The sequence below is a fragment of the Oncorhynchus clarkii genome, chromosome 17 (genome assembly GCF_045791955.1).
Source record: "Oncorhynchus clarkii lewisi isolate Uvic-CL-2024 chromosome 17, UVic_Ocla_1.0, whole genome shotgun sequence".
Lineage (NCBI taxonomy): Eukaryota > Metazoa > Chordata > Actinopteri > Salmoniformes > Salmonidae > Oncorhynchus > Oncorhynchus clarkii.
In genome coordinates, this window is record NC_092163.1 from 69,433,586 (window position 1) to 69,459,378 (window position 25,793).

General features: G+C 40.7%; 1 protein-coding gene across 2 annotated transcripts in view; it reads left to right on the forward strand.

Annotated features, from left to right (window-relative positions):
* Window positions 1–25,522, forward strand: part of LOC139371329 (guanine nucleotide-binding protein G(I)/G(S)/G(T) subunit beta-1-like) — a 25,781-nt gene extending 259 nt beyond the window's left edge. Inside the window, exons 1-12 of one of the 2 annotated variants that reach the window (XM_071111664.1) lie at window positions 1–177; window positions 7,656–7,875; window positions 14,284–14,392; window positions 14,593–14,631; window positions 14,923–15,029; window positions 17,030–17,093; window positions 17,276–17,438; window positions 17,581–17,647; window positions 17,798–17,999; window positions 18,317–18,533; window positions 23,584–23,699; window positions 23,796–25,522. The exon at window positions 1–177 is cut by the window's left edge and continues 202 nt beyond it. In XM_071111664.1, coding sequence (XP_070967765.1) covers window positions 14,336–14,392; window positions 14,593–14,631; window positions 14,923–15,029; window positions 17,030–17,093; window positions 17,276–17,438; window positions 17,581–17,647; window positions 17,798–17,999; window positions 18,317–18,533; window positions 23,584–23,690 — 1,023 coding nt within the window. In that variant the 5' untranslated portion in view covers window positions 1–177; window positions 7,656–7,875; window positions 14,284–14,335 and the 3' untranslated portion in view covers window positions 23,691–23,699; window positions 23,796–25,522. The remainder of the gene's footprint in view (window positions 178–7,655; window positions 7,876–14,283; window positions 14,393–14,592; window positions 14,632–14,922; window positions 15,030–17,029; window positions 17,094–17,275; window positions 17,439–17,580; window positions 17,648–17,797; window positions 18,000–18,316; window positions 18,534–23,583; window positions 23,700–23,795) is intronic. The other variant, XM_071111663.1, reaches the window with a different exon arrangement.
* Window positions 25,523–25,793: the final 271 nt, after the last annotated feature.

The following is a 25,793-nucleotide window of genomic DNA, read 5'->3' on the forward strand; positions in this document are numbered from 1 at the left end:
CCAGGTTGTTGAAAAAGCTTACTGGCCAGCCTGGTTACGTTTGGGAAGGGTTGCTCCTCTGAAAGCTAGCTAGTTTGTAAACTAGCTGTTCGTTGATGCGTGGATTGGAGGAATAACTACACTGTTACCTTTTCCAGTCAATGCTAAATAAACAAGCCAACGCCAACTGAGAAAAAGGTAGGATGGTCACGGTGCAATGTCGCACATTTGGAAAACAAAATGCTAGTGTAATTGTTGGCCGATTTGGTAACGTTAGATTAGCTAGTTTACGTTACTGTCCGGGGTGGGTTAACGTTAGCATAGCCAATTTTAGCTGCTTTCCAGCTGCTGCAGACTAGTTCTAATGTTAGATAACTAACTCGGCTGGCTATATCGATCCTAATTTCAGCATGTATATTGAAATACTCGTATGTATTGTTAACGTACCTACCTAACTATATATCCAGCCTGATTTTGCAAGGGACGGGTTGGACCCTGTCCAATTCATGAGAAGTGGACAGCAAACACTTTCTTGGACAAGTCATTAACCAACTAACGTCAGCTAGCTAATTTGGTTAGGTACCCAAATAGCTGAGGTAGACCGCTGCGTTAACTAGTTAGCTACCAGCAATGTTGTCCAGCTAGCTTAATTTTTTTCCATCAAAAATATTAACCGTGCCTCAATACCCCTTTAATTTAAACTGCATTTCAAAACAACCATATTTAACTTGTTTATTAAAAGCGGACTTGTTAGCTGGGTAGCTAACATCTTGGAGATGGACGACTGTGGCCTAAAATGCAAGCGGTAACTAGCTAACGTTAGTTTCTGACTTGTCCATTGCTAGCAATTTATCTTGGGCACTATTCATAATGGGATGTGTTTAAAATAAGTTGAGGCATGGTTAGATATGCCGTTTTGGTAGTCAAGTATATGATCACTTTTGCCAATCTACCATCTAGATAGCAAACATAGTTATAAATTCAGTTAACGTTAGCTAGTTAACTAGATGTCTGTTAAACACTAACGTTTGCTAACTAAAGTTAGCTGGATTGATGTTAAATAGCACAAACGTTAGCTAACTGCTAGCTGGTAAATAAACAATTTGTACCATTTAAATATTCTCCACCTTAACGGTAGCACAATTGCTTTACTTGGCTCTTGTGGTTTACATCAAATTAAACGGCTACTGCTGGCTTTAACGACATGGCTACTTCTAGTTAAGTAGGTAATTAATTGGATTTTCTTCGCCAACACTAGCCAGCTAACTCCTTAGCTAGTTGCTGGAGTAATTTAGCACACGTCTAGCACGGGGGCGAAACGATAGGAATGCTGGATCAGTGTGTTATATTCCCTTTGGGTGGGTCTTTTCTGTTTGTCTGCACCCTGTTTCTGATAATCTCCGACGTCCGTTGTCGGAGAGTGAAGTTGGGCTGCTGTCTAGTAGCTAGTATTGAGGTCACTGCTATTGAGCAGGGTTATTTGGTTAGAAATCGTTGAGGCATACATTCTGATAATTGAAATATAACATCTCGGCCTTTTCGCATGTTGTATTAAATACTGGGATTGCACATTTATTTTCACACGTGACATAGCATGAAAGTAAATCAATATACGTGTCTAGTTAGCTTCGATTCTTCAACCCTAGTAGCTAGGCCTATAAACAGCGGCAGCGAACAAGATGGCGTTTGCTGCCTCAGTCTCATGTTTCCATCGATGCAAGACACTAATTAGCATGCCATCGGTTGAGGCTTCATAGGTGATCAGTGTAACTGTAGTGGTAGCTACCCCAACTTCTTTAACATCAACTTTCAAGCCAGCTAATTTGCTTTTCTCTGTAAATGACAGACATCTGAAAGAGATGAGCGGGGGAGTTCTTGCATTTGCAGCATTGTAAGTTATCTACAATGAGCCTGAATTGTTCAAACAAATATTGTAGCCTCATCTGAATACCAACGGAGAGTGATTCATCCGTTTATTTGCAGGTGACATTTAAATTGGATGCAAATAGTGCTAATGGATTGCAAGCAAATTATTTGTACCACTATATTTGAGCACAACAATGTTTCCCGCTGCAGTCAAATTACACCAGGACAGGAGTGTTTCAAGCTTAATATCCAACCTGGTCTCAGCATTTTGTATAATTCTGTACGTAAATCAGAGACACTCATTTAATATATGTTTCGTACGGTATGTATAATTTGTGGATGTCCCTCACCCATTTCATATATGTTATAACTTACAGTTAATATATGCTACGAATTTTCAAAAAGTAATAGGTGGCTAACGTTAGCTAGGCGTTAACTACGTTGTAGTCCCCAATGTCTGTAAGGCTACTTGTTGTAAGTATGTTGTCGTAGAGACTAATGCCAGTGTGAATTTTACTGCAGGGTGTTGTTTTGACTGTGGTACACACAATTACATGAATTGTTGTATGACAAACTATTAATTATACCCCCATCCACCCTCTCAGACCGATATGTTTGTTTAAGCATTAGTCCATTTTGATGAAAGGATGGTTGATGGTTACTATCTTGTGGCAGTGAGAGAATTAGAGATTCTCCTGTACTTTTGTCTACTTGGCTTTCAACCGTGGCTTAACCGTGGCTTTCAAACTAGGGTTTTTGTGGTTAATTGAGGTAAAACAGTAATTCTGCTCATAGATTATGCATGCATAAACGGGAGGTAAAGTAGTAGTCACCAATGTCTTTAAGGCTACTTGTAAGCATGTTGTTGTAGAGACTAATCAGACATGCTTTTTTCAGAGTGGAAAACTGATTTCTGACTCCGGTGTGAGCTTTTGCCAGCTGTTTTCCTGTTAGTGGGCATAGATTGGATTAAATATTTACTGTCTGTGGATTTGAGCTTTTAGGATTACAGGCTTGGTCAGTGATAGTGCTGGTTATGGTCTTTTCTGTGATCCAGCTTTAGCCATATGACATTTGTTGCACTGATATAATAGCATCAAGCTTTCTACAATGCAGGCCTACATTTTGTGCTCTTTTAGTGTTTTATTATGCAATAGCGGAGGTGTATGAAGATGGCGGGGCCCCATGCATTTACCACAAATTCCTTGATTTGTTAAATTTGCCATATTTGTTCATTGCTCTCCGCTATACTTCTTTTGTATGGTCATTGGTAGGGCTGTGGTGGTCATGACATTTTGTCAGCCAGGTATTGTTGTGTAAAAGACTGCCGGTCTCATGGTAATTTGCCATTAATTAACATAAACACGTTTAGCAAGCCACTATTGCGCGCCTTTGAAACATCTACATGTCTAATGAATCAGTTGAATTTACACCATCATAAATCAATGTATTTATTTTAGTCAGGTCTAAACAAACATGATGTGAAGAAAATGTATTTCAGAAGAACAGCATGTGTTGGCCTACAGCTTATCTGGCAGTGTGCCATGCATAGGCTTGTTTATTTAGCAGACAAGATATTCTTAAATCCTGTGCCATTATTTTATAGTAAGACTAATATAATTGAATTTAGCTGAATAAAATAGAAAGGATATTTTTCCCATTCAGGAGCATTTTGAGTGTAAAAGTGATCATTTTTAAACAGCTTCTATACGCTAGATTTAGAGTAACTTGACAACTTTAGTTGTGAATAATAAACATTTAGGATGCCTTGAATATCAAAAGATGTATGGGCTGCATGATGAAACTATAGACTATTGATGATTTGAGAAAGTTGCTAAAAAGCTTGCGGTCTGTTCCTTGCCTCAGGCTGCAAATGCTGTTCTCTCATCAAGTGATCATACTTTCACCCATCAAACTATTCTCAATTGAATCTTGTCTTTACTAATATTACTAGAATTGCACATTATCAAATGTGTGGAACAGGGTCAGGAGAAAAAAGATGTCATCTGTATGTACTCGAATAGCGAATGTAGGACACTTTCTGCTGTTTTGTTTTTCACTCATGTTGGGTAGGCTATTCTGGTTATTTTATTCCACACATCAACCTCTGTTTGAGGAGCATGCAGGGTCTCTCCGCAGCACAGGTGATATTTCTCCCAAACTCTGTGTACCGTGGGGTCTCCAACCCTGTACTTGAAGCTACACAGTGCTTAATTTGGGAAACCAAGTGAAATCTGTTTGGGATCATTGATAGTAATACGTTTTCACAATGAAACATATTTCATTAAACTGTTAATAGCACCTCTCTCTGCGTGCTCGAAAGGTATGAAAGGAGGAGATGGAAATGCATGGTGGCGAGATATTCGATATTCTGTACCTAAAGGTAATGTCAACCTATTAATTATGAAAAGATAAAAATGCCCTATTACCAGGCTATTTGAAACCATATACAAAGTCACTAATTGTAGGCCAACTCTAAATTAATTTAATTTATGCAAGACCAATTATGTACCCGTTTTAAAATAAAATAAATTCTGTTGTGCATAATTATGCGGTAGACTGTGTTGTATAACGACATAATCATTAAATAAATTAAATTAAGCTTGTGTGTGTGCACATTAGGGACAATATATCGGTAAGCATATCGGAATCAGATGAGATTAGCTAAAAATGCCAGCATCGGGTCTATGTATAACGCCAATGTGCAAATCCGATGTCAAAGCTGACGTGCATACCTGTAACATAGGTAGATGATGTAATGATGCCACGAAAAATACAGAGCTACATGTGCAACACAGCCTTCCTAACCTGGCCCACAATGTCTGCTGTGTGGATCTATTTTGACGTTTCAAAGGAAGATAACAAAAAGGCCATATGCAAAGTTTGTGCTGCTATTATTTCCAGAGGGGAGAAAGTGAAATCTTTCAAAACCACAAACCTAATTACTGATTTGAAAATCACCCCCAGACGTTCACTGACTACTTAGAACTAAAGCAGAAAAAAAACTAAGCGCGCACTTCCAACAACTTAAGTTCAAGTCGAGCAGTCATTTGAAATAGAATTTCAGCGAGACAACTCAAAGGCGAAATTCATTAACGCCAAGATAATGGAATTAATTGCCCTTGACAATCAACCGTTCTCTGTCGTGGATGACGTTGGCTTTTGCCGACTGGTCGAGCACCTCGAGCCCCGGTACACACTACCAAGTAAGTGCTATTTTTCAGATGTTGCCCTACCAGAGTTGCATAGTATTTTTGAAACCCACATCCGTGAGCTACTTACAATGGGCGTCACTGAGATTAGCTTCATGACTGACATTTGGACTAGCGATATCAGACCCATGAGCATGCTGAGTCATACAGCACAGTGGGTCAACAAGGATTTCGTACTGAGGAAAGCCGTATTACAAGCTCAAGAATGTGCTTGTTCTCATTTTTATTTTATTTTTTTTAACCTTTATTTTAACTAGGCAGGTCAGTTAAGAACAAATTCTTATTTTCAATGACGGCCTAGGAACAGTGGGTTAACTGCCTGTTCAGGGGCAGAACGACAGATTTGTACCTTGTCAGCTCGGGGATTTGAACTTGCAACCTTACCACTACAGCCATTTCAATGGCATTTGAGAACATGTTTGAAACTTGGAAAATCCCCAAGAACAATGTGTTAATGCACGTAACATGACAAAGGCTTTGGAAGAATGGAGTCGCCAGCAACTGGCTGTGAATTAAGGTGTTTTGGCCCAACGCAGCATATCTGACACAGTGGGAACAGGTAGGAAGATAGTGGGTCATTTTAAACACTCGCAGCTAGCATACATCCGCCTGCAAGCAGTACAGGAGCAGCTTGGAGTGAAAATGAAAAGGCTTAAGCAAGATGTTTCCACCAGATGGAACAGTACTGTTTACACGGAGAGCCTTCTGGAACAAAAGCGAGTGCTTGGCGTGTACGCAGCTGACTGAGTTACCTGCAACAATCAGTACAAACCAGTGGACTCTCATTGACATGAACACACTCCTAGCTCCATTGAAACAACTGCGAAATAAGCTCATCAACTGCGTCTGCAGCAGGCCCTCTCATGGTATTGAAAAGACGGCTCAACAAAACTGCCGACACAGACGTGGGGTTCAAACTTGCGAAAGTACTCTAGTAGAGGCTGTGAACAAGTGATCCGGTGGCATTCTCTCTGAGCCTCTTTACTGTGTCACCACCATGCTTGATGCTAGGTATAAGGACTGCTACTCCGATGGTGACACGAAACAGGGTTTGTGAAATGTTAGACACAGCTGGACAAGATGGAAACAGACACAGTGACAGTGAAGCACCGGGGAAGAGGACCCATGACAGAAGAGGCCACAGACAGGCAGACAGCTGAAACCTCACTGCTTGACATGTATGCTGAAATCATGGTTGAGAATGAAATGACTAAACAAATTAAAAATAAAACAGCACAGCAAGTAAGTGAATAGGTTTTGATTGTTTTACTGGTAATGGGACATATGTAGATAACTTTTTAGTCAGTGTGTCTCCGTTAGAGACTCTTTGTATTGTCATTTTCTGTTACTACATCAGCCAACATTAGCCAATGTTGATCTAATGATCCTTTGGAATGCAAGAATAATGAAATGTTGTATTAAGTGTCTTGGTGCTTCCCTGTACTAGTATGGACAGTGAGTGCCTTTTCAGTGCAGCTTCACACATTGTAGATGAAAAAGTAATAACTCTTGTGACAAAGCCAAGCAGGTCCTCTTTGAAGAAAAACCTCCCCCAACTGTTACAAGATATGTGACTGCCTATTTAAAATTAACACAGCCATTTCGTTACTGGGAAAAAAATGGACCAATACCAATGGCTTTTCTGTTTATTCATGGATGGTATAGGTGATGATTTTCATTTAATTTGAAACAAAGCAGTTTTGTTTTTTTATTTCTTAAATGAAAGACAAGATGTGTTGTAAATTTGCTCGCATTTTACTAGTCGAGTAAGTTGAGCACATTTTAAAAGTTGTGCAGTCTATGACCGCCTAGAGACAGTAATTTTTTTTCAAGCAGTTAAAGCTAAATTGATTAACTGCATTTTAGTTTCAACCAATATTTGCTTCAAAGCATTTAAGTTTCTCCATGCAGTCAAGATTGGATAGTAAGAAGGGACACTGACAACTTCACCACCTTTGTAATGTGGGGCAGCTAAAATATTTCTGTGAATATCTGTTGAGTGATAAAGTACATTCAATTTTTCTAATTTACAAGTTATTAAACAATCAGTTCCTAACTGAACAAATGAACATGACTCTTTGTTTCAGCTGTTTAACTGTACTAGAATGCTTAAACGCTGCTAACTTTAAATATATGTTCATTAGTGTTACCAGCCTCAGAAATTGCAGCCCAAATAAATCTCAACATCAACTGTTCAGAGGAGATTGTGTGAATCAGGCCTTCATGGTCAAATAGCTGCAAAGAAACCACTACTAAAAGACACCAATAATAAGAAGAGACTTGCTTGGGCCAAGAAATACGACCAATGCACATTAGACTGGTGGAAATCTGTCCTTTTGGTCTGATGAGTCCAAATTGAGATGTTTGGTTCCAACCAGTGTGTCTTTGTGAGACGCAGAGTAGGTGAACGGATGCTCTCCACATGTGGTTCCCACCATGAAGCGAGGAGGAGGTTTGGTGTGGGGGTGTTTTGCTTGTGACACTGATTTATTTAGGGTTCTAGGCACATTTAACCAGCATGGCTACCACAGCATTCTGCAGCGATACGCCATCCCATCTGGATTGCACTTAGTGAGACTGTAATTTGTTTTTCAACAGGACAATGACCCAAAACACATCTCCGGGCTGTGTAAGGGCTATTTGACCAAGAAGGAGGGTGATGGAGTGCTGCATCAGATGACCTGGCCTCCACAATCACCTGACCTCAACCCAATTGAGATGGTTTGGGATGAGTTGGACCACAGAGTGAAGGAAAAGCAGCCAACAAGTGCTCCGCATATGTGGGAACTCCTTCAATACTGTTGGAAAGTCATTCCAGGTGAAGCTGGTTGAGAGAATGCCAAGAGTGTGCAAAGCTGTCATCAAGGCAAAGGGTTGCTACTTTGAAGAATTTCAAATATAAAATATATTGATGTGTTAAACACTTTTTGGTTGCTACATGATTCCATGTGTTATTTCATAGTTTTGATGTCTTAACTCTTATTCTACAATGTAGAAAATACTAAAAATAAAGAAACCCTTGAATGAGTAGGTGTCCAAACTTTTGACTGGTACTAATATACACTGCTCAAAAAAATAAAGGGAACACTTAAACAACACACTGGAACTCAAAGTCAATCACACTTCTGAGGTGTGTCATTTTTGTGCATGAGAGGAGATTACCGTGACTCAATCGTCACTTAGAATGTCACTCATGACTGCCGGTGTGGCGGTGATAGTCACCGCAACAGCTCTAGCCATTAGTAGAGTATACATGATCCCCATTTTAGCTTCAAGACGGCAGCAATTTGGAAAACCAAACCATATCGTGTGCCGTAGTTTAAAAACTCGATGGATGGTGCTTAAACAATAACTTTATCTGAATTCTGCCATCTTTATGCAAGTTTGCCATTTCTCCCATTTTTATTTTTTGTTGGAAAAGGCAATAGAAACATCTGAAATATGGAAAATGTATCAACGTAAAACTAAAATAAACCTGAACACTACTGAGATCATGCTCTGAAAGGTGAATTTGTATGGCTGCATGGAAACAAAAACATTATGAAAACATTTATGTTGAGCAGCAGACTCCGGCTGCCCTCGAGACCTCAGCAGTCAGTAAGCCACACCTCCAGGCTATTTGTCACCACTCCCTGTTTATCATGCTGTCAGCTGATTCCGATCAGGCGCTTGGAGAAATGAGGGGCAGAAGAACTTCTTACAGTAAGGGATTATGGACAGACTCAGAGCATCTAGTTCACCCACATTGCAGAATTTGTTCTTTGTTTTCTTACCCTGAGGTAGTGTAGGGATGAACTGTGACTGAGTCCTATGTTTAGGTTTGAGCATCTTCTGAATTGTGCCTGCATTGACTCCAAGTAACTTACAACCAAGACTCAACATCGAACTCAATGAATTAGGTGTTTGAACAAATGCCAGTGCAGAATGTAGTTTTTAATTACATATCCTCTCCATGATTAATGTCATTCTACGTCCCACATTCGGATGCCACAGTAATAGTGTGTTATACGGAAGTCGAGTCCTAGTGTCTCCCTCCTGATTTTGTTACTCACCCCCCCCCCCCTCTGATCTTAAGGACGGATGTGGATGGCAAGTAGTCATGGAATTAACAGTGATAATTTTATCAGAGGACCTTGAGTGTGATTTGCTCAGTTTAGAGAAGATCCTCAGTCTAGCACTCAAACACTTTGACCGTACAGAGTGAAATACATGAAGGTGATGGGGTTAGCTAGGAGGAAGAACTGGGGCTAAAACCAAAGGTTTTGTTTATAGTCCTTATGTTTCATTCATATCCAAATGTGCTAATCCAGTCTTCTGCGAATGTGAGGTCAAGGCTGTTTCCTGTATTACTGGTACCTTTCACAATGCTGGTGTGTGGATAATCTCTCTGTTTTTCACAATAGAATGTTATCCTAGCAGTTAAGAGAGTAAGGCCAGTAACTGAAAGGTCTCTGGTTAGAATCTGAGCCTACTATGTAAAAAAAAATCTCTGCCCTTGAGCAAGGCACTTAAGCACAATTGCTCTGCTAAATGACTCAAATGTTAAGTGTTTTGAAAATGACCTCTGTTTTCTCTGACCATGTTCTGTATTTGACTAATAGGAAGATCAGTGCTTTAGGCTACTGTTTGGGGTAAATTATGTGTTTAGGTTGCCCAGACGAGTATGATCAGATAAGCCTGTATCACTATAAATGGTTTATTGATCACTTAGCACCGTTGGCTGATCTAGTGAGCATCAACCAGTGGATTGGGGTCAGCAGGATAACTGTTTTTCAGATCATCTGGCCAGTCATGTCTTAACAGGATTTGTCAGGGAAGGTTAAATTAACCTCTCTGGGAACGTTTGGGACACAGGCGTCCCACCTCGCCAACAGCCAGTGAAATTGCAGGGCACCAAATTCAAAACAACAAATCTCATAATTAAAATTCCTCAACCATACAAGTATTTTACACAATTTTAAAGATGCACTTCTCGTTAATCCAACCACCGTGTCCAATTTCAAAAAGGCTTTTCGGTGAAAGCAGAACATATCATTGTTAGGTCAGCAACTAGTCACAGAAAGCATTCAGCCATTTTCCAACCAGAGAGGTGTCACAAAAAGCAGAAATATAGATAAAATTCATCACTAAACTTTGACGATCTTCATCAGATGACACTCCCAGGACTCAATGTTACACAATACATGTATGTTTTGTTCAATCAAGTTCATATTTATATCCAAAAACCTCCGTTTACATTGGCACCATGTTCAGAAATGCCTCCAACATCCGGAGAAATTGCAGAGCCAAATCAAATAACAGAAATACTCATCATAAACTTATGAAAAATACATGTTTTACATAAAATTAAAGAGAAACTTGTTCTTAATGCAACCGCTGTGTCAGATTTCAAAAAAGCTTTACGGCAAAAGCACAATATTCAATCTGAGAACCGGTTCAGCCACAAAAGCGAGCCATACAGTTACCCGCCAAATTGTGGAGTCAACAAAAGTCATAAATAGCATTTATAAATCTTCACTTACCAGGACTCCCACTTCCACAAGAAATGTTTGTTTTGTTCGATTACGTCCATATTTATGTCCAAATACCTCCGTTTTTGTTTGCGCGTTTAGTTCACTATTCCAAAGGCACAATGCGTGAGCTCAAAATCCAGACGAATGGTCTGGAAGGTCAAGAGTTCCATTACAGTTTGTAGAAACATGTCAAACGATCAACAATCATTCCTTAGGGTCTTTTTTATAATAAATCTTCAATAATATTCCAACCGGACAATAGCGTATTCATTACAGAGGAAAAAGAAGGAACGGCGTGACCGCGCAGTAAACAACTGATTGGCTTCAGCCTAGTCCACTTGTTGAAACAGCGTTTATTTGACACCCTTCCACAATAGAAGCCTCAAACAACTTTCTAAAGACTGACATCTGCTGGAAGCCTTGGGAAGTGCAATCTGGCCCCATAGACGCAGCATATTGGATCTTCGTCGGAACTCTTCTTTGAAGAGGACAATGTCCATCTATGCAATCACTTAAATGAAACTACAAACCTCAGATTTCCCACTTCCTGGTTGGATTCGTCTCAGGTTTTCGGCTGCCATGAGTTCTGTTATACTGAGACATCATTCAAACAGTTTCAGAAACTTCAGTGTTTTCTATCCAATACTACTAATAATATGCATATATTAGAATCTGGGACAGAGTAGCAGGCAGTTTACTCTGTGCACCTTATTCATCCAAGCTACTCAATACTGCCCCCCTGTCACCAAGAAGTTAAGTGTGTCTCAGGATTATGTCAATGACATTGAGGTGAGAAGATAGGACTGTGAGTCAGTAGCAGAGTTGTGTGAGGGCAGGAGAGGCGCTCTAATGTAGGATATGAGTGTATGGGCCTGCTGCACTGGCCAAGCCAACAGAAGTACTGTTATGTAGGCTATGAGAGTGTAGGCCTGCACCAGCCAAAGCAACGGTGTTACAGCCTACTTTCCCTTCCGACGCAATTTTTCGTTTAATGACTGCAAAACGTTTCCCTGAGGAAGGAAAGTAGTTACTAGTTCAGAAAATCCGTTTTCTGGTTGAGAGTTCTTTGAAGAGGACAATGTCCATCTATGCAAATGTGTCATTAGCCTATTTCTTTACCAAAGACTTGCACCTCAATCAGACCGACAGCATCATTGTATGTTGGTATATTAAAATACATTAATTTCCAATGGAATTATGCATTTGCCTTGCACCATTGCAGTTGTGTTTTGTGTGGTGCATACATTGGATTTATCCAACGCATGCGTCAAATTGTATGTGTAAATTTGACAAATAGAAGCAAAAGGTGAATGTTTTGTTGCACAAATTTCCACTTAAATGTTGGATTACATACGGAACGTAATCAGACCCCTTGATTTCTTTCCACATTTTGTTACGTTACAGCCTTATTCTAAAATGAATTGTTCCCCATAATACTCCATAATGACAAAGCAGAAACCGGTTCTACATTTTTACAAATGTATTTCTTTTAAACGTAACAATTTACATAAGTATTCAGACCCTTTACTCAGTACTTTGTGCCTCGAGTCTTTACCGCCTACAAACTTGGCATACCTGTATTTGGGTTGTTTCTCCTATTCTTCTCTACAGATCCTCTCAAGCTCCATCAGGTTGTTTGGGGAGTGTCGCTGCACAGGTATTTTCAGGTCTCTCCAGAGATGTTCGATCGGGTTCAAGTCCGGGCTCTGGCTGGGCCACTCAAGGACACTCAGAGACTTGTCCCGAAGCCATTCCTGCGTTGTCTTGGCTGTCTGCTTAGGGTCGTTGTGCTGTTGGAAGGTGAACCTTCGCCCCAGTCTGAGGTTCTGAGCGCTCTGTAGCAGGTTTTTATCAAGGATCTCTCTATACGTTGCTCGGTTCATCTTTCCCTCGATCCTGACTAGTCTCCCAGTCCCTACTGCTGAAAAACATCCCCACAGCACGATGCTGCCGCCACCATGTTTCACCGTAGAGATGGCATTGGCCAGGTGATGAGCGGTGCCTGATTTCCTCCAGACGTGACACTTGGCATTCAGGCCAAAGAGTTCAATCTTGGTTTCATCAGACCAGGGAATCTTGTTTCTCATGGTCAGAGTCCTTTAAGTTCCTTTTGGCAAACTCCAAGCGGGCTGTCGTGCATTTTATGTAGGAATGGCTTCCGTCTGGCCACTCTACCATAAAGGCCTGATTGGTGGAGTGCTGCAGAGATGGTTGTCCTTCTGGAAGGTTCTCCCATCTCCACAGAGGAGCTTTGTCTGAGTGACCATTGTTTCTTGGTCACCTCCTTGACCAAGGCCCTTCTCCCCCGTTTGGCTGGGCAGCCAGCTTCAGGAAGAGTCTTGGTGGTTCCAAACTTCATTCATTTAAGAATGATGGAAGCCACTGTTCTTGAGGACCTTCAATGCTGCAAATATTTTCGGTACCCTTCCCCAGGTCTGTCCCTTGACACAATCCTGCCTTGGAGCCCTACGGACAATTCCTTCGACCTCGGGGCTTGGTTTTTGCTCTGTGTCTTTCCCAATCATGTCCAATAAATTGAAATTATCACAGGTGGACTCCAATCTAGTTTTAGAAACGTCTCAAGAATGATAAATGGGAACAGGCTGCATTAGAGCTCAATTTCAATTCTCATAGCAAAGGGTCTGAATACTTTTTTTCTTCCCCCGGTTTTTATTTTTAATACATTTGTAAACATTTCAAAACCTGTTTTCGCTTTGTCATTATGGGTAGGGTATTGTGTGTATGTGTGAGTAGATTGAGTTTTATTCAATCCATTATAGAATAAGCATGTTATGTGGAAAAAGTAAATACTTTCCGAATGCACTGTACATAATGAGAGAAGTTTGACTGCAGAATTGATTACGCTGTATTGATGTAATGGCGCTGTCGTTCTGATCGAGGTGTTAGGCCTATCCACGAATGACAGGTGATTTTATGTATCGTATGTTTTGTTTTCTGGAACAAACAGCCTTTTGTGACAGAACATAATCTAGCTTTGTTTGTCTAAATGATGCCATTTCAATGCTTTCACAGCTCAACGAGGGGAAAACATGATCAGTTGGTTACATAATGTGTATGAGTGACAAGCGATCTGGCGACATATTCCATCGCATTTTCAACTCTACTGATGGTTTTGGGAAAAATGTAAATTGCGTTATATTGAGAATGTGCCCACTCTGGTCTTGGCACATGCACTTTAGTCAACAGCTGGCAGGTACAGTGTGGGGTAGGATAGCCTACATGATGACATTATGGACAAAATAGATACATTTTTCAAAAGCATTGATCATGTCTCCAGAATAAGACCCTCAATATTTATTGGACAGGAACATCATACCCCGATTGCACTTTCAACACCCTGTGAAGTTCATAATTTATTTCATCTGTAGCCTAATAAAACTGCATTATTTCCTGAGTCGTAGTGGGGGGACCACACAGTAGTGGGGTGTGACTCCCAAGTTTACTTCGATTTGATGGTTATTATATCAATATTTGTGCATAAAGGCATTTCATCGTCATTTCTCTCATAATTAATTTTATCGACAATTAAGGATCCCACCTTGACTAGCGTAACATTTGTCGACAATGTTTACCAACATTTGCTGTTTTCACCAGGCCTGTCGTGAATTAATTTTTTTGCCGATGTACTTTATTCGCATAAAAAGGTTTGCTGGAAACATGATTACTGAGACTCTTCTTTCTTCCTCTTTCAGATTAACGACTGTCCCAGCAGCTGGAGCGAGACAGACCTACTAGCAGGGCAAAATGAGTGAACTGGACCAGTTACGCCAGGAGGCTGAGCAGCTCAAAAACCAGATCAGAGTGAGTGTTTATCCCTCCATCTACCGTCAATGGGCAGGAGCAATTGTTTAAAACATACAGAAATTGCATATTTCAGAAATAATTGAATTGTCTCTGCGCTCATAATCAAGTCTCAACAGTGTCATAACAAAGCTACATAATCTTCTGACAGTGTTTGGTTGTTAAATTTGTGTGATGGTTTAATTGTCTTACTTTTGCAGGATGCCAGGAAAGCATGTGCAGATGCCACGCTATCACAGGTAAAGGTTTAGTTTTGGTTTTTGCGTCTTGTACTTTCGGTTTTGTACTGTAGCTTCAAACAGAGAAAAATACAATATTTTTGGTTATGGAAAATATATTTAACAGCGGTTTATATGGTGCAGTGATGCTTGCTTGTTTTGTCAAGCTGAAATTAGGCAAACTTACAATTTTAACAACCATAAAATTGTGGAGTGATTTCTGCATAGTACATCTTTAACTGGGGATATGCAAAACATTCAATGCAATCTGCTATTGATGGCTTTATGTAACTGTGTTTGTGTGTTTTGCAGATCACAGCCAATATTGATCCTGTTGGCCGTATTCAGATGCGCACAAGAAGAACACTGAGGGGGCATTTGGCTAAGATCTATGCCATGCATTGGGGCACTGATTCCAGGTAAACCCAAGTGTAATTTTTAGTGTCTTTCACAAGCTAGGAAGGTAATTTCCATTTGTTGTTCTGTACTACAAAAAAAACAGCTTGCTTGCTTTTTGGAGTTTTTGCAATGACAAATAGTTGAATGATTCCAGTTGTCAAATATAAAAGTTGGCATGGTATATAATTGTATAACCCTTGGCATGAATTGGTTATTATACACTGCTCAAAAAAATAAAGGGAACACTAAATTAACACATCCTAGATCTGAATGAATGAAATATTCTTATTAAATACTTTTTTCTTTACATAGTTGAATGTGCTGACAACAAAATCACACAAAAATGATCAATGGAAATCAAATTTATCAACCCATGGAGGTCTGGATTTGGAGTCACACTCAAAATTAAAGTGGAAAACCACACTACAGGCTGATCCAACTTTGATGTAATGTCCTTAAAACAAGTCAAAATGAGGCTCAGTAGTGTGTAGCCTCCATGTGCCTGTATGACCTCCCTACAACACCTGGGCATGCTCCTGATGAGGTGGCAGATGGTCTCCTGAGGGATCTCCTCCCAGACCTGGACAAAAGCATCTGCCAACTCCTGGACAGTCTGTGGTGCAACGTGGCGTTGGTGGCTGGAGCGAGACATGATGTCCCAGATGTGCTCAATTGGATTCAGGTCTGGGGAACGGGCGGGCCAGTCCATAGCATCCATGCCTTCCTCTTGCAGGAACTGCTGACACACTCCAGCCACATGAGGTCTAGCATTGTCTTGCAGTAGGAGGAACCCAGGGCCAACCACACCAGCATATGATCTCACAAGGGGTCTGAGGATCTCATCTCGGTACCTCTGGCGAGCACATGGAGGGCTGTGCGGCCCCCCCAAAGAAATGCCACCCCACACCATGACTGACCCACTGCCAAACCGGTCATGCTGGAGGATGTTGCAGGCAGTAGAACGTTCTCCATGGTGTCTCCAGACTGTCACGTCTGTCACGTGCTCAGTGTGAACCTGCTTTCATCTGTGAAGAGCACAGGGCGCCAGTGGCGAATTTGCCAATCTTGGTGTTCTCTGGTAAATGCCAAACGTCCTGCACGGTGTTGGGCTGTAAGCACAACTCCCACCTGTGGACGTCGGACCCTCATACCACCCTCATGGAGTCTTTTTCTGACCGTTTGAGCAGACACATGCACATTTGTGGCCTGCTGGAGGTCATTTTGCAGGGCTCTGGCAGTGCTCCTCCTTGCACAATGGCGGCGGTAGCGGTCCTGCTGCTGGGTTGTTGCCCTTCTACGGCCTCCTCCACGTCTCCTGATGTACTGGCCTGTCTCCTGGTAGCGCCTCCATGCTCTGGACACTACGCTGAGAGACACAGCAAACCTTCTTGCCACATCTCGCATTGATGTGCCATCCTGGATGAGCTGCACTACCTGAGCCAGTTGTGTGGGTTGTAGACTCCGTCACATGCTACCACTAGAGTGAAAGCACCGCCAGCATTCAAACGTGACCAAAACATCAGCCAGGAAGCATAGGGACTGAGAAGTGGTCTGTGGTCCCCACCTGCAGAACCACTCCTTTATTGGGGGTGTCTTGTTAAATGCCTATAATTTCCACCTGTTGTCTATTCCATTTGCACAACAGCATGTGAAATGTATTGTCCATCAGTGTTGCTTCCTAAGTGGACAGTTTGATTTCACAGAAGTGTGATTGACTTGGAGTTACATTGTGTTGTTTAAGTGTTCCCTTTATTTTTTTGAGCAGTGTATTATTCCACATGATATAGTAGGAAATGTAAGTAGGTGTTATTATGACTAAGCATGCGTTGTTGCTATGATTGTCATTGCTTAGATTTGGCCCCAAGTTACAATTCAAAGCAGTCTTAATAAATTACTTTTAGTTTGCTTTTCTATTCCATATAGAATTTTAGCAAGTTATAGTTTGATTTTAAATAATTGCTTACAACTTCTTAAAAGGAACTGTAATTCCATGACCTTATGTTTCTGCTCTTTCTCACAGGCTCTTGGTCAGTGCTTCCCAAGATGGCAAACTCATCATTTGGGACAGCTATACCACTAACAAGGTCAGACTTCAGTAGCTCAACTTCCGTAGCTCTGTTTAGAGGACGACTACAACGTTTCCATTGCATTTTGTCCCTTCAGACATTCCACTTTAGTTGTTTTATTCACCTACACACCTGTAATAAGAGCTCATTACTTCAGGTGTGCAAAGGTTTCATGTTTTTTATCCACCACCTCCTTGCAGGTCCATGCCATTCCTCTGCGTTCTTCCTGGGTCATGACCTGCTCATATGCACCTTCAGGAAACTACGTGGCATGTGGAGGTCTGGACAACATCTGCTCTATTTACAACCTGAAGACACGTGAGGGGAATGTACGTGTGAGCCGGGAGCTCGCTGGACACACGGGTAGAGAGACTACATTTTCTGTTTGGCATGTTATTTGTTATGAAATCCTTCTCTCATTTTCTGCTACTTAAAACACACTATGGGAACATTTCTGGGTTTCATTTTCTTTTTTAGTAATGCACAAATTACATCTAATTTCCAGGTTATCTGTCCTGCTGTCGCTTCGTTGATGACAACCAGATTATTACAAGCTCTGGAGACACCACCTGGTAAGTAAAGGAATTACTCAGTGTCCTGTAAGGATGCTGCTCAGTCTATTTCCAATACAACATTGTTAATTTTCCGAAAATGTATTACATGTGAATTGAATTTGTATAGAAACTCATGCCTCTTGTTTTAACCAGATGTTGTTTTTACAGTGCCCTTTGGGATATTGAGACTGGCCAGCAGACAACCACATTTGCTGGTCACAGTGGTGATGTCATGAGCCTCTCATTGGCCCCTGACACTAGGCTATTTGTCTCAGGTGCTTGTGATGCCTCGGCTAAACTCTGGGACGTCAGAGAGGGCATGTGCAGACAGACCTTCACTGGGCATGAGTCTGACATCAATGCCATATGTGTAAGGGCATATTTAAAGATATCTATGCACACGTATTGCCTATTAGAGCATTTTACATTGAGCCATCTTTATTTTAGGTTAAACAATTTGTACATTTTAAGAACAGTATTTAAAAGTACAAGAAACCCAAAGGATGACCCATCAAACCGTAAAAACACTTATTTCCAATGTGGTCCTCAAATCATGAAATATAATCTCAATTTATACATTTCAGTTCTGATTGAAAAAAAATATATGTTTTTGAGATACAAATTTTAATTAAAATATAGTCAGTTATTTGCTCAGTAAGTAATTACTGTATGATCTGTGCTTTGCAGTTCTTCCCCAATGGCAATGCCTTTTGTACGGGCTCTGACGACGCCACCTGCAGACTCTTCGATCTTCGTGCCGACCAGGAGCTGATGTGCTACTCGCATGACAACATCATTTGTGGCATCACCTCTGTTGCTTTCTCCAAGAGTGGCCGTCTCCTCCTAGCTGGATATGACGACTTCAACTGCAACGTGTGGGACACACTGAAGGCTGACCGTGCTGGTGAGTCACTGATAACACCCCAGAGATGTCTCGTCACACGCTATAATAAAACTTCGGTACTTTTTCGATACTACAACATGAAAACGGTTCGGTATAAGTTTTTTTATATTTTTGGTTCTTAATGTCGCGTACTGCATGACAGGATCAAGTCTGTCTATCAGCCAATGAGCCTCTTGCCTGGTCCAGTCAAGCTGACCATACATTACACGATTTTAAACCGCAATAAAAACAATTCTCCCCAATTTTGTTGTATCCAATTGGTAGTTAGTCTTGTCTCATCACTGCAACTCCCGTACGGACTTGGGAGAGGCGACGGTTGAGAGCTGTGCATCCCCCGAAACACAACCCAACCAAGCCACACTGCTTCTTGACACAATGCCCACTTAACCCAGAAGCCAATGTGTCGGAGGAAACACCGTACACTTGGCGACTATGTCAGCGTGCACTAAGTCTGGTCTGCCACAGGAGTCGCTAGTGCACGATGGGACAAGGACATCCCTGCCGGCCTAACCCTCCCCGAACCTGGACGACACTGGGCCAATCGTGTGCCGCCCCATGGGTCTCCCGGTCGCGGTCGTCTGCGACAGAGCCTGGACTCTAACCCAGAATCTTTAGTGGCACAGCTAGCACTGCTATGCACTACCACTGCATCACTCGGGAAGCTTAAACTGCGATTTTGTAACGATTTCGGGATCTATGCCATATTTCTGGGATCGCAGGTCATTTGTATGCTCCGCTCAAGATGTTGTAGGTCACATAATGTGAGCGGGTGAAAGAAGTGTGATTTATAAGTCTTGCACTCTCCTGAGCTGCATCTTCTGTCCCGGTTTGATTTTTCTGACATGCCAGAATTCGGACTTGTGCAACTCGTGAGAATGAGCCGTTGCTCGGCTCATTCTTGGCCACGGCGCCACAACATATATAGAATTCACAGGACCGGGCGGGGTCAAGATAAATCTCAATGTGAGCAGACTACAGGATTAAAAGATTATCCAGACCCTTTGCATAATGAGTTGTCCCACGATGTCAATATTTTTGTTGTCTAACGTATGCCTAGCTTTACTCAATGCTAGCTAGCCTGTCCTGAGGAACCACTCCACTGTCTGGGTGTCTGGGCTACATCATGTCAGCTCCCCATTCATGCTGCACTGGGAGTCTGGGCTGCATCATGTCAGCTCCCCACTCATGCTGCACTGGGGGTCTGGGCTGCATCATGTTAGCTCCCCACTCATGCTGCACTGGGAGTCTGGGCTGCATCATGTTAGCTCCCCACTCATGCTGCACTGGGAGTCTGGGCTGCATCATGTTAGCTCCCCACTCATGCTGCACTGGGAGTCTGGGCTGCATCATGTCAGCTCCCCATTCATGCTGCACTGCGAGTCTGGGCTGCATCATGTTAGCTCCCCACTCATGCTGCCCGAGTCTGGGCATGTAGAAAGTTGTAGAAATTTCTACAAGTATAATTCCACTTTGACATTATGAGGTGTAGGCCAGTGACAATCTCAATTTAGTGCATTTTAAATTTAGGTTGTAACACAACATTTGGAAAATGTCAAGGAGTGTGAATATTTTCTGAAGGCACTAAGTCTCAAATGGAAGGAAATCAGATTGTCACTCCCTGAAATCAGCCAAAACAAGCTTAACTTCTTGGCACACCCATCCCGTTAGCGGGATCATTTTCGTCAGCAACCGCTGAATAGCATAGCGCCACAGTCCAAATAATATTACTAAAAAATATTCATATTCATGAAATCACAAGTGCAATATTGCAAAACACAGCTTAGCCTTTTGTTAATCGTCTCAGATTTTGAAATGATGCTCTATAGCGAAAGCAATCCAAGTGTTTAAGTTTATCGATACCATAGCAAAACATTATGTGCACTAAGCATTAATAGCTAGGTCACAAATCAGAAAAGCAATCAAATCGTTTACCTTTGATCTTCGGATGTTTTCACTCACGAGACACAACAAATTTTACTTTTGTTCCATAAAGATTATTTTTATACCCAAAATACCTCTGTTTGTCGCGTTCAGAAATCCACATGAAAGAGCGGTCACGACAACGCAGACAAATTCCAAATAATATTCATAATGTCCACAGAAACATGTCAAACGTTTTTTATAATCAATCCTCAGGTTGTTTTTAAAATGTATATTTGATAATATATCAACCAGGTGTGTAGGTTTTTCAATAACACCGGGAGAAACAATGGCCGCTTTACTCTGTAGTGCAAAACTCACTCTGAGAGCCCCCACCTATCCACTTACGCAATGTGATCTTTCACGCTAATTTTTCAAAATAAAATCCTGAAACTATGTCTAAAGACTGACACCTTAGGGAAGCCATAGAAAAAGGAATCTGGTTGATATCACTTGCAGGGTAGCCTAGTTTTTAGAGTGTTGGACTAGTAACCGGAAGGTTGCAAGTTCAAACAAATCTGTCGTTCTGCCCCTGAACAGGCAGTTAACCCACTGTTCCTATGCCGTCATTGAAAATAATAATTTGTTTTTAACTGACTTGCCTAGTTAAATAAAGGTTAAAAAAAAATAAAATACAAAAATTTAAATGGAGGATAGGCATGCATAGGAACAGAGGTTTCAAAATAAGAGTCACTTCCTGATTGGATTTTCCTCAGGTTTTCGCCTGCAATATCAGTTCTGTTATACTCACAGACAATATTTTTACAGTTTTGGAAACTTTAAAGGGTTTCCTATCCTAATCTGACAATTACAGTGGGGCAAAAAAGTATTTAGTCAGCCACCAATTGCAAGTTCTCCCACTTAAAAAGATGAGAGGCCTGTAATTTTCATCATAGGTACACTTCAACTATGACAGACAAAATGAGGGAAAAAAAATCCAGAAAATCACATTGTAGGATTTTTTATGAATGTATTTGCAAATTATGGTGGAAAATAAGTATTTGGTCAATAACAAAAGTTTCTCTCAATACTTTGTTATATACACTTTGTTGGCAATGAGGTCAAACGTTTTCTGTAAGTCTTAACAAGGTTTTCACACACTGTTGCTGGTATTTTGGCCCATTCCTCCATGCAGATCTCCTCTAGAGCAGTGATGTTTTGGGGCTGTTGCTGGGCAACACGGACAACTCCCTCCAATGATTTTCTATGGGGTTGAGATCTGGAGACTGGCTAGGCCACTCCAGGACCTTGAAATGCTTCTTACGAAGCCACTCCTTCGTTGCCCGGGCGGTGTGTTTGGGATCACTGTCATGCTGAAAGACCCAGCCACGTTTCATCTTCAATGCCCTTGCTGATGGAAGAAGGTTTTCACTCAATCTCACGATACATGGCCCCATTCATTCTTTCCTTTACACGGATCAGTCGTCCTGGTCCCTTTGCAGAAAAACAGCCCCAAAGCATGATGTTTCCACCCCCATGCTTCACAGTAGGTATGGTGTTATTTGGATGCAACTCAGCATTCTTTGTCCTCCAAACACGACGAGTTGCGTTTTTACCAAAAAGTTATATTTTGGTTTCATCTGACCATATGACATTCTCCCAATCTTCTTCTGGATCATCCAAATGCTCTCTAGCGAACTTCAGACGGGCCAGGATTTGAGTCCCTGGCGGCCTAGTGTGTTACTGATGGTAGGCTTTGTTACTTTGGTCCCAGCTCTCTGCGGGTCATTCACTAGGTCCCCCCTTGTGGTTCTGGGATTTTTGCTCACCGTTCTTGTGATCATTTTGACCCCACGGGGTGAGATCTTGCGTGGAGCCCCAGATCGAGATTTCTTCGAACCAAGCTGCTTACCTATTGCAGATGCCGGGTGCAGGTCTACAATTTTGTTTCTGGTGTCCTTTGACAGCTCTTTGGTCTTGGCCATAGTGGAGTTTGGAGTGTGACTGTTTGAGGTTGTGGACAGGTGTCTTTTATACTGATGACAAGTTCAAACAGGTGCCATTAATACAGGTAACGAGTGGAGGACAGTGGAGCCTCTTAAAGTAGTTACAGGTCTGTGAGAGCCAGAAATCTTGATTGTTTGTAGGTGACCAAATACTTATTTTCCACCATAATTTGCAAATAAATTCATTAAAAATCCTACAATGTGATTTTCTGGATTTTTTTTCCCTCATTTTGTCTGTCATAGTTGAAGTGTACCTATGATGAAAATTACAGGCCTCTCTCATCTTTTTAAGTGGGAACTTGCACAATTGGTGGCTGACTAAATACTTTTTTGCCCCACTGTATATGCATATTCTAGTTTCTGGGGCTGAGAAATAGGCAGTTTCAAATGGGTATGTTTTTTTTAGCCAAAAACTAAAATACTGCCCCTTACATGCAAAATGTTAACTCAATGCACATACACACTCCTATTGAAAATGCATTCACCTGTATTGTGAATATGTCTAGGCTACATCTTGATTTACCAAGTTTATCAATAGAGATTTACCATTCAAATAAATGACTACCGTCATGTAGTTACTGGTAAAAACAAAGTCAAATTGATTGTATAATTGATACATTCATTAATGCATACATGGCTGTCCCTGAAAAAATGTTGACAAACAAAATGTCTAATTGATTATTGATCTCAAGACACTTTCTCTTTAGTATAGTGGTGTGTCCCTGCTTGTCACGTGGGAGACCGGGGTTCAATTCCCCAACGGAAGGAATAGGCCGTCTTTGTAAATAAGAATATGTTCTTAACTGACTTGCCTAGTTAAATATGTCCAACAATTGAACAGAGCAGTAGCTGTGTTTGTCTGCATCAAGTGCCATCCTGTGACTTTGGCTAATGTGCCTTTTTTTTTTTTTGTCTTGGTATTGAGTATCGTGATACGAAACCTGGAAGCTATCGGTATTAAATTCAAAATTCTAGTATCGTGACAACACTATTGCACACCAAGCATGTTTCTAAGTTTTATATTGTACACGTATTAGTCAAATGCAACCTGTCCTGGAAATGTGAAATTCAAAATAACTCCCAACAAATGTTTCAAGCTCATTTTAACAAATTTATAATGTCAGCTAAATTAAATCCATCATTCCCAGCACCGTCCTGAGACTAATATTGTGGTTCTGTTTTAGGTGTGTTGGCTGGACATGACAACCGTGTTAGCTGCCTGGGAGTCACCGACGATGGCATGGCAGTTGCAACAGGATCCTGGGACAGTTTTCTCAAGATCTGGAATTGAAACCTGAAGGTGCTTTGCCCTTTTTGTGTTGCAAATGGAACAACAGCTGTATACAGTGTGTTCAGTATAAGTTAACCCTGACTCATTCTTACTTTTCTTCTTCAGATGTCATTTTGAACTCCAAAGTTGACTGGAAGACCATTACAACAACTTGAGAATGTTAAATTTCATAGCATCTTCTTCAACACCGTTTTAAACTGACTTGGACACCACAAACTAAGGGAAACCAATGCCTTTCCTACACAAGAAGAGCACAATTGTTTGTCAACTAGTTAAAAAGAAGAGTTCCTGTGGTATCAAATCAAAAACTTGTGCATTCCTTCTTGGACCCTTTTATGTTACCTTGAATGACAAAACACTATCATCCCATGCAAATGTATGTCTTGAAAGCAAATGTTTGAGCGTAATTGTACAAATTATTTAAACTTTCTTTTTTTAAAGAATTCTATTCTCTGATGGTTTGTTTTATTCAGTTGCTTTCGTTTGTCAGGTTCTTTTCAAATAAAGCTTGTCATATTAATCCAATTTAATCATGTAAGAAAGCTGAGACAAAATAAAACATGCAGAAAGCATGAAAGCAAAATATTGACCAGATTACAGGAGCTGCGTTCAGAAAACATCAATGATGTATTTATTTGCCAGCTATTTTTGTTTCATCACGGCTTTTTTTTTTTTGTACAAAAATAAAATGTGCTTGAACTAATACTGTGTTAACTAAGCACATGCTATAAATTGTGATGAATGCTAATTTCAATACAGAAGTAGTTCATGAGTAACTTAATTTCAGTTAACCCCTTAACTTTGTCTTAATTGGGTGGAGTAGGGAATAGGGGTTTAGGGTGGGTTTTGTGATTGTTGGGGCTGGATTTAGTTTAATGGATGGGGATTTTTGTAAGTGTCCACTTAGTGAAAGACCACCTGACTAACAGACACCTTTCCTGTGCTTGAAACAGCAGTTGCTATTCTGTGAATGAAATGTACAAATCAATGTCTGAAAATAATTATCTGAAATTTTACATTTTGTTTTGTCTGCCATGGGTTAATTTAAGCATGCATGCTGTAGAATTGCTTTCCACGATGCAAAGATCCAAGTCATCTGTCTTGTTCATAAGTTGTAACCGGTTAACGATTTTATTTTGGCTAAACACTGCATATGTACTTACACTGGCAAAGCTATGCACCAGAGTAATTGAAAGTGAAGAATGGATTTCCTATTGACTGCAGACTCCATGTGAAATATCATACCAGTTCTAATGATGCCAATTTTTTTTTTTTTATAATTCATAGTGAACCTTTTGATTAACCTCCTTTAAATGTTCACACCCAATGGAACAAAAACATGTTCTCTGATTTATGCCCTTACTAATTTTGTAATTTCTTTTCTTGGTCTTAAGTCATAGCATCTGAATGGCAGAAGAAAACAATTCTCCACTGTACAGAAGCACTTTCTTTAATAGTTGACATTTTTCACTTTTTCTGTGATGTACAATACATGTGATCTATTTGTGTGTGGCCACAAGTAAAAATGAATTGCAATTCAATTGAGATGGGTTTCCTTTTCTCCTTCCATTGATAAGATGGAGCTCTGCACCCTTTTCACATTTTTTGTATTTTATTTCAATATTTTGTCCTGCGTTTACACAGGCAGCCCAATTATTGACACGTGCTGATCTGATTGGTCAAAAGTCCAAATAGTGAAAAAAATAACAATTGGTCTGCCTGTGTAAACAGCCTTGGTGTTCCACAGTGAGCTGGATCAAGATACTGTACTAAAATGTACTGTTATTGAAAATGTAATAAAAAGCCGTTTGAGATGTCTTGTTCTTAACCTATTCTCATGCCACTTGTCAAATGTTTTCTAGTTTATATGTAGATTAACTATATTGCCTGTTAGTGCAAATAATGAAAGGAACCCTCGCCAAACAACATTCACATTCCAACAATGCAAAGTAAAAGCGCAATAGACTACTTAAAATGTTTGTACGTGACCCTAATGGTTGGTTGTTTTTGTCTTGGCAGATAGGGGTTTTAATGAATAGTTGACTCCTGTGTTTGTTTTGCATTCATGTTACGCGACCCCAGCCGTTTAAGCCCATTATAAAC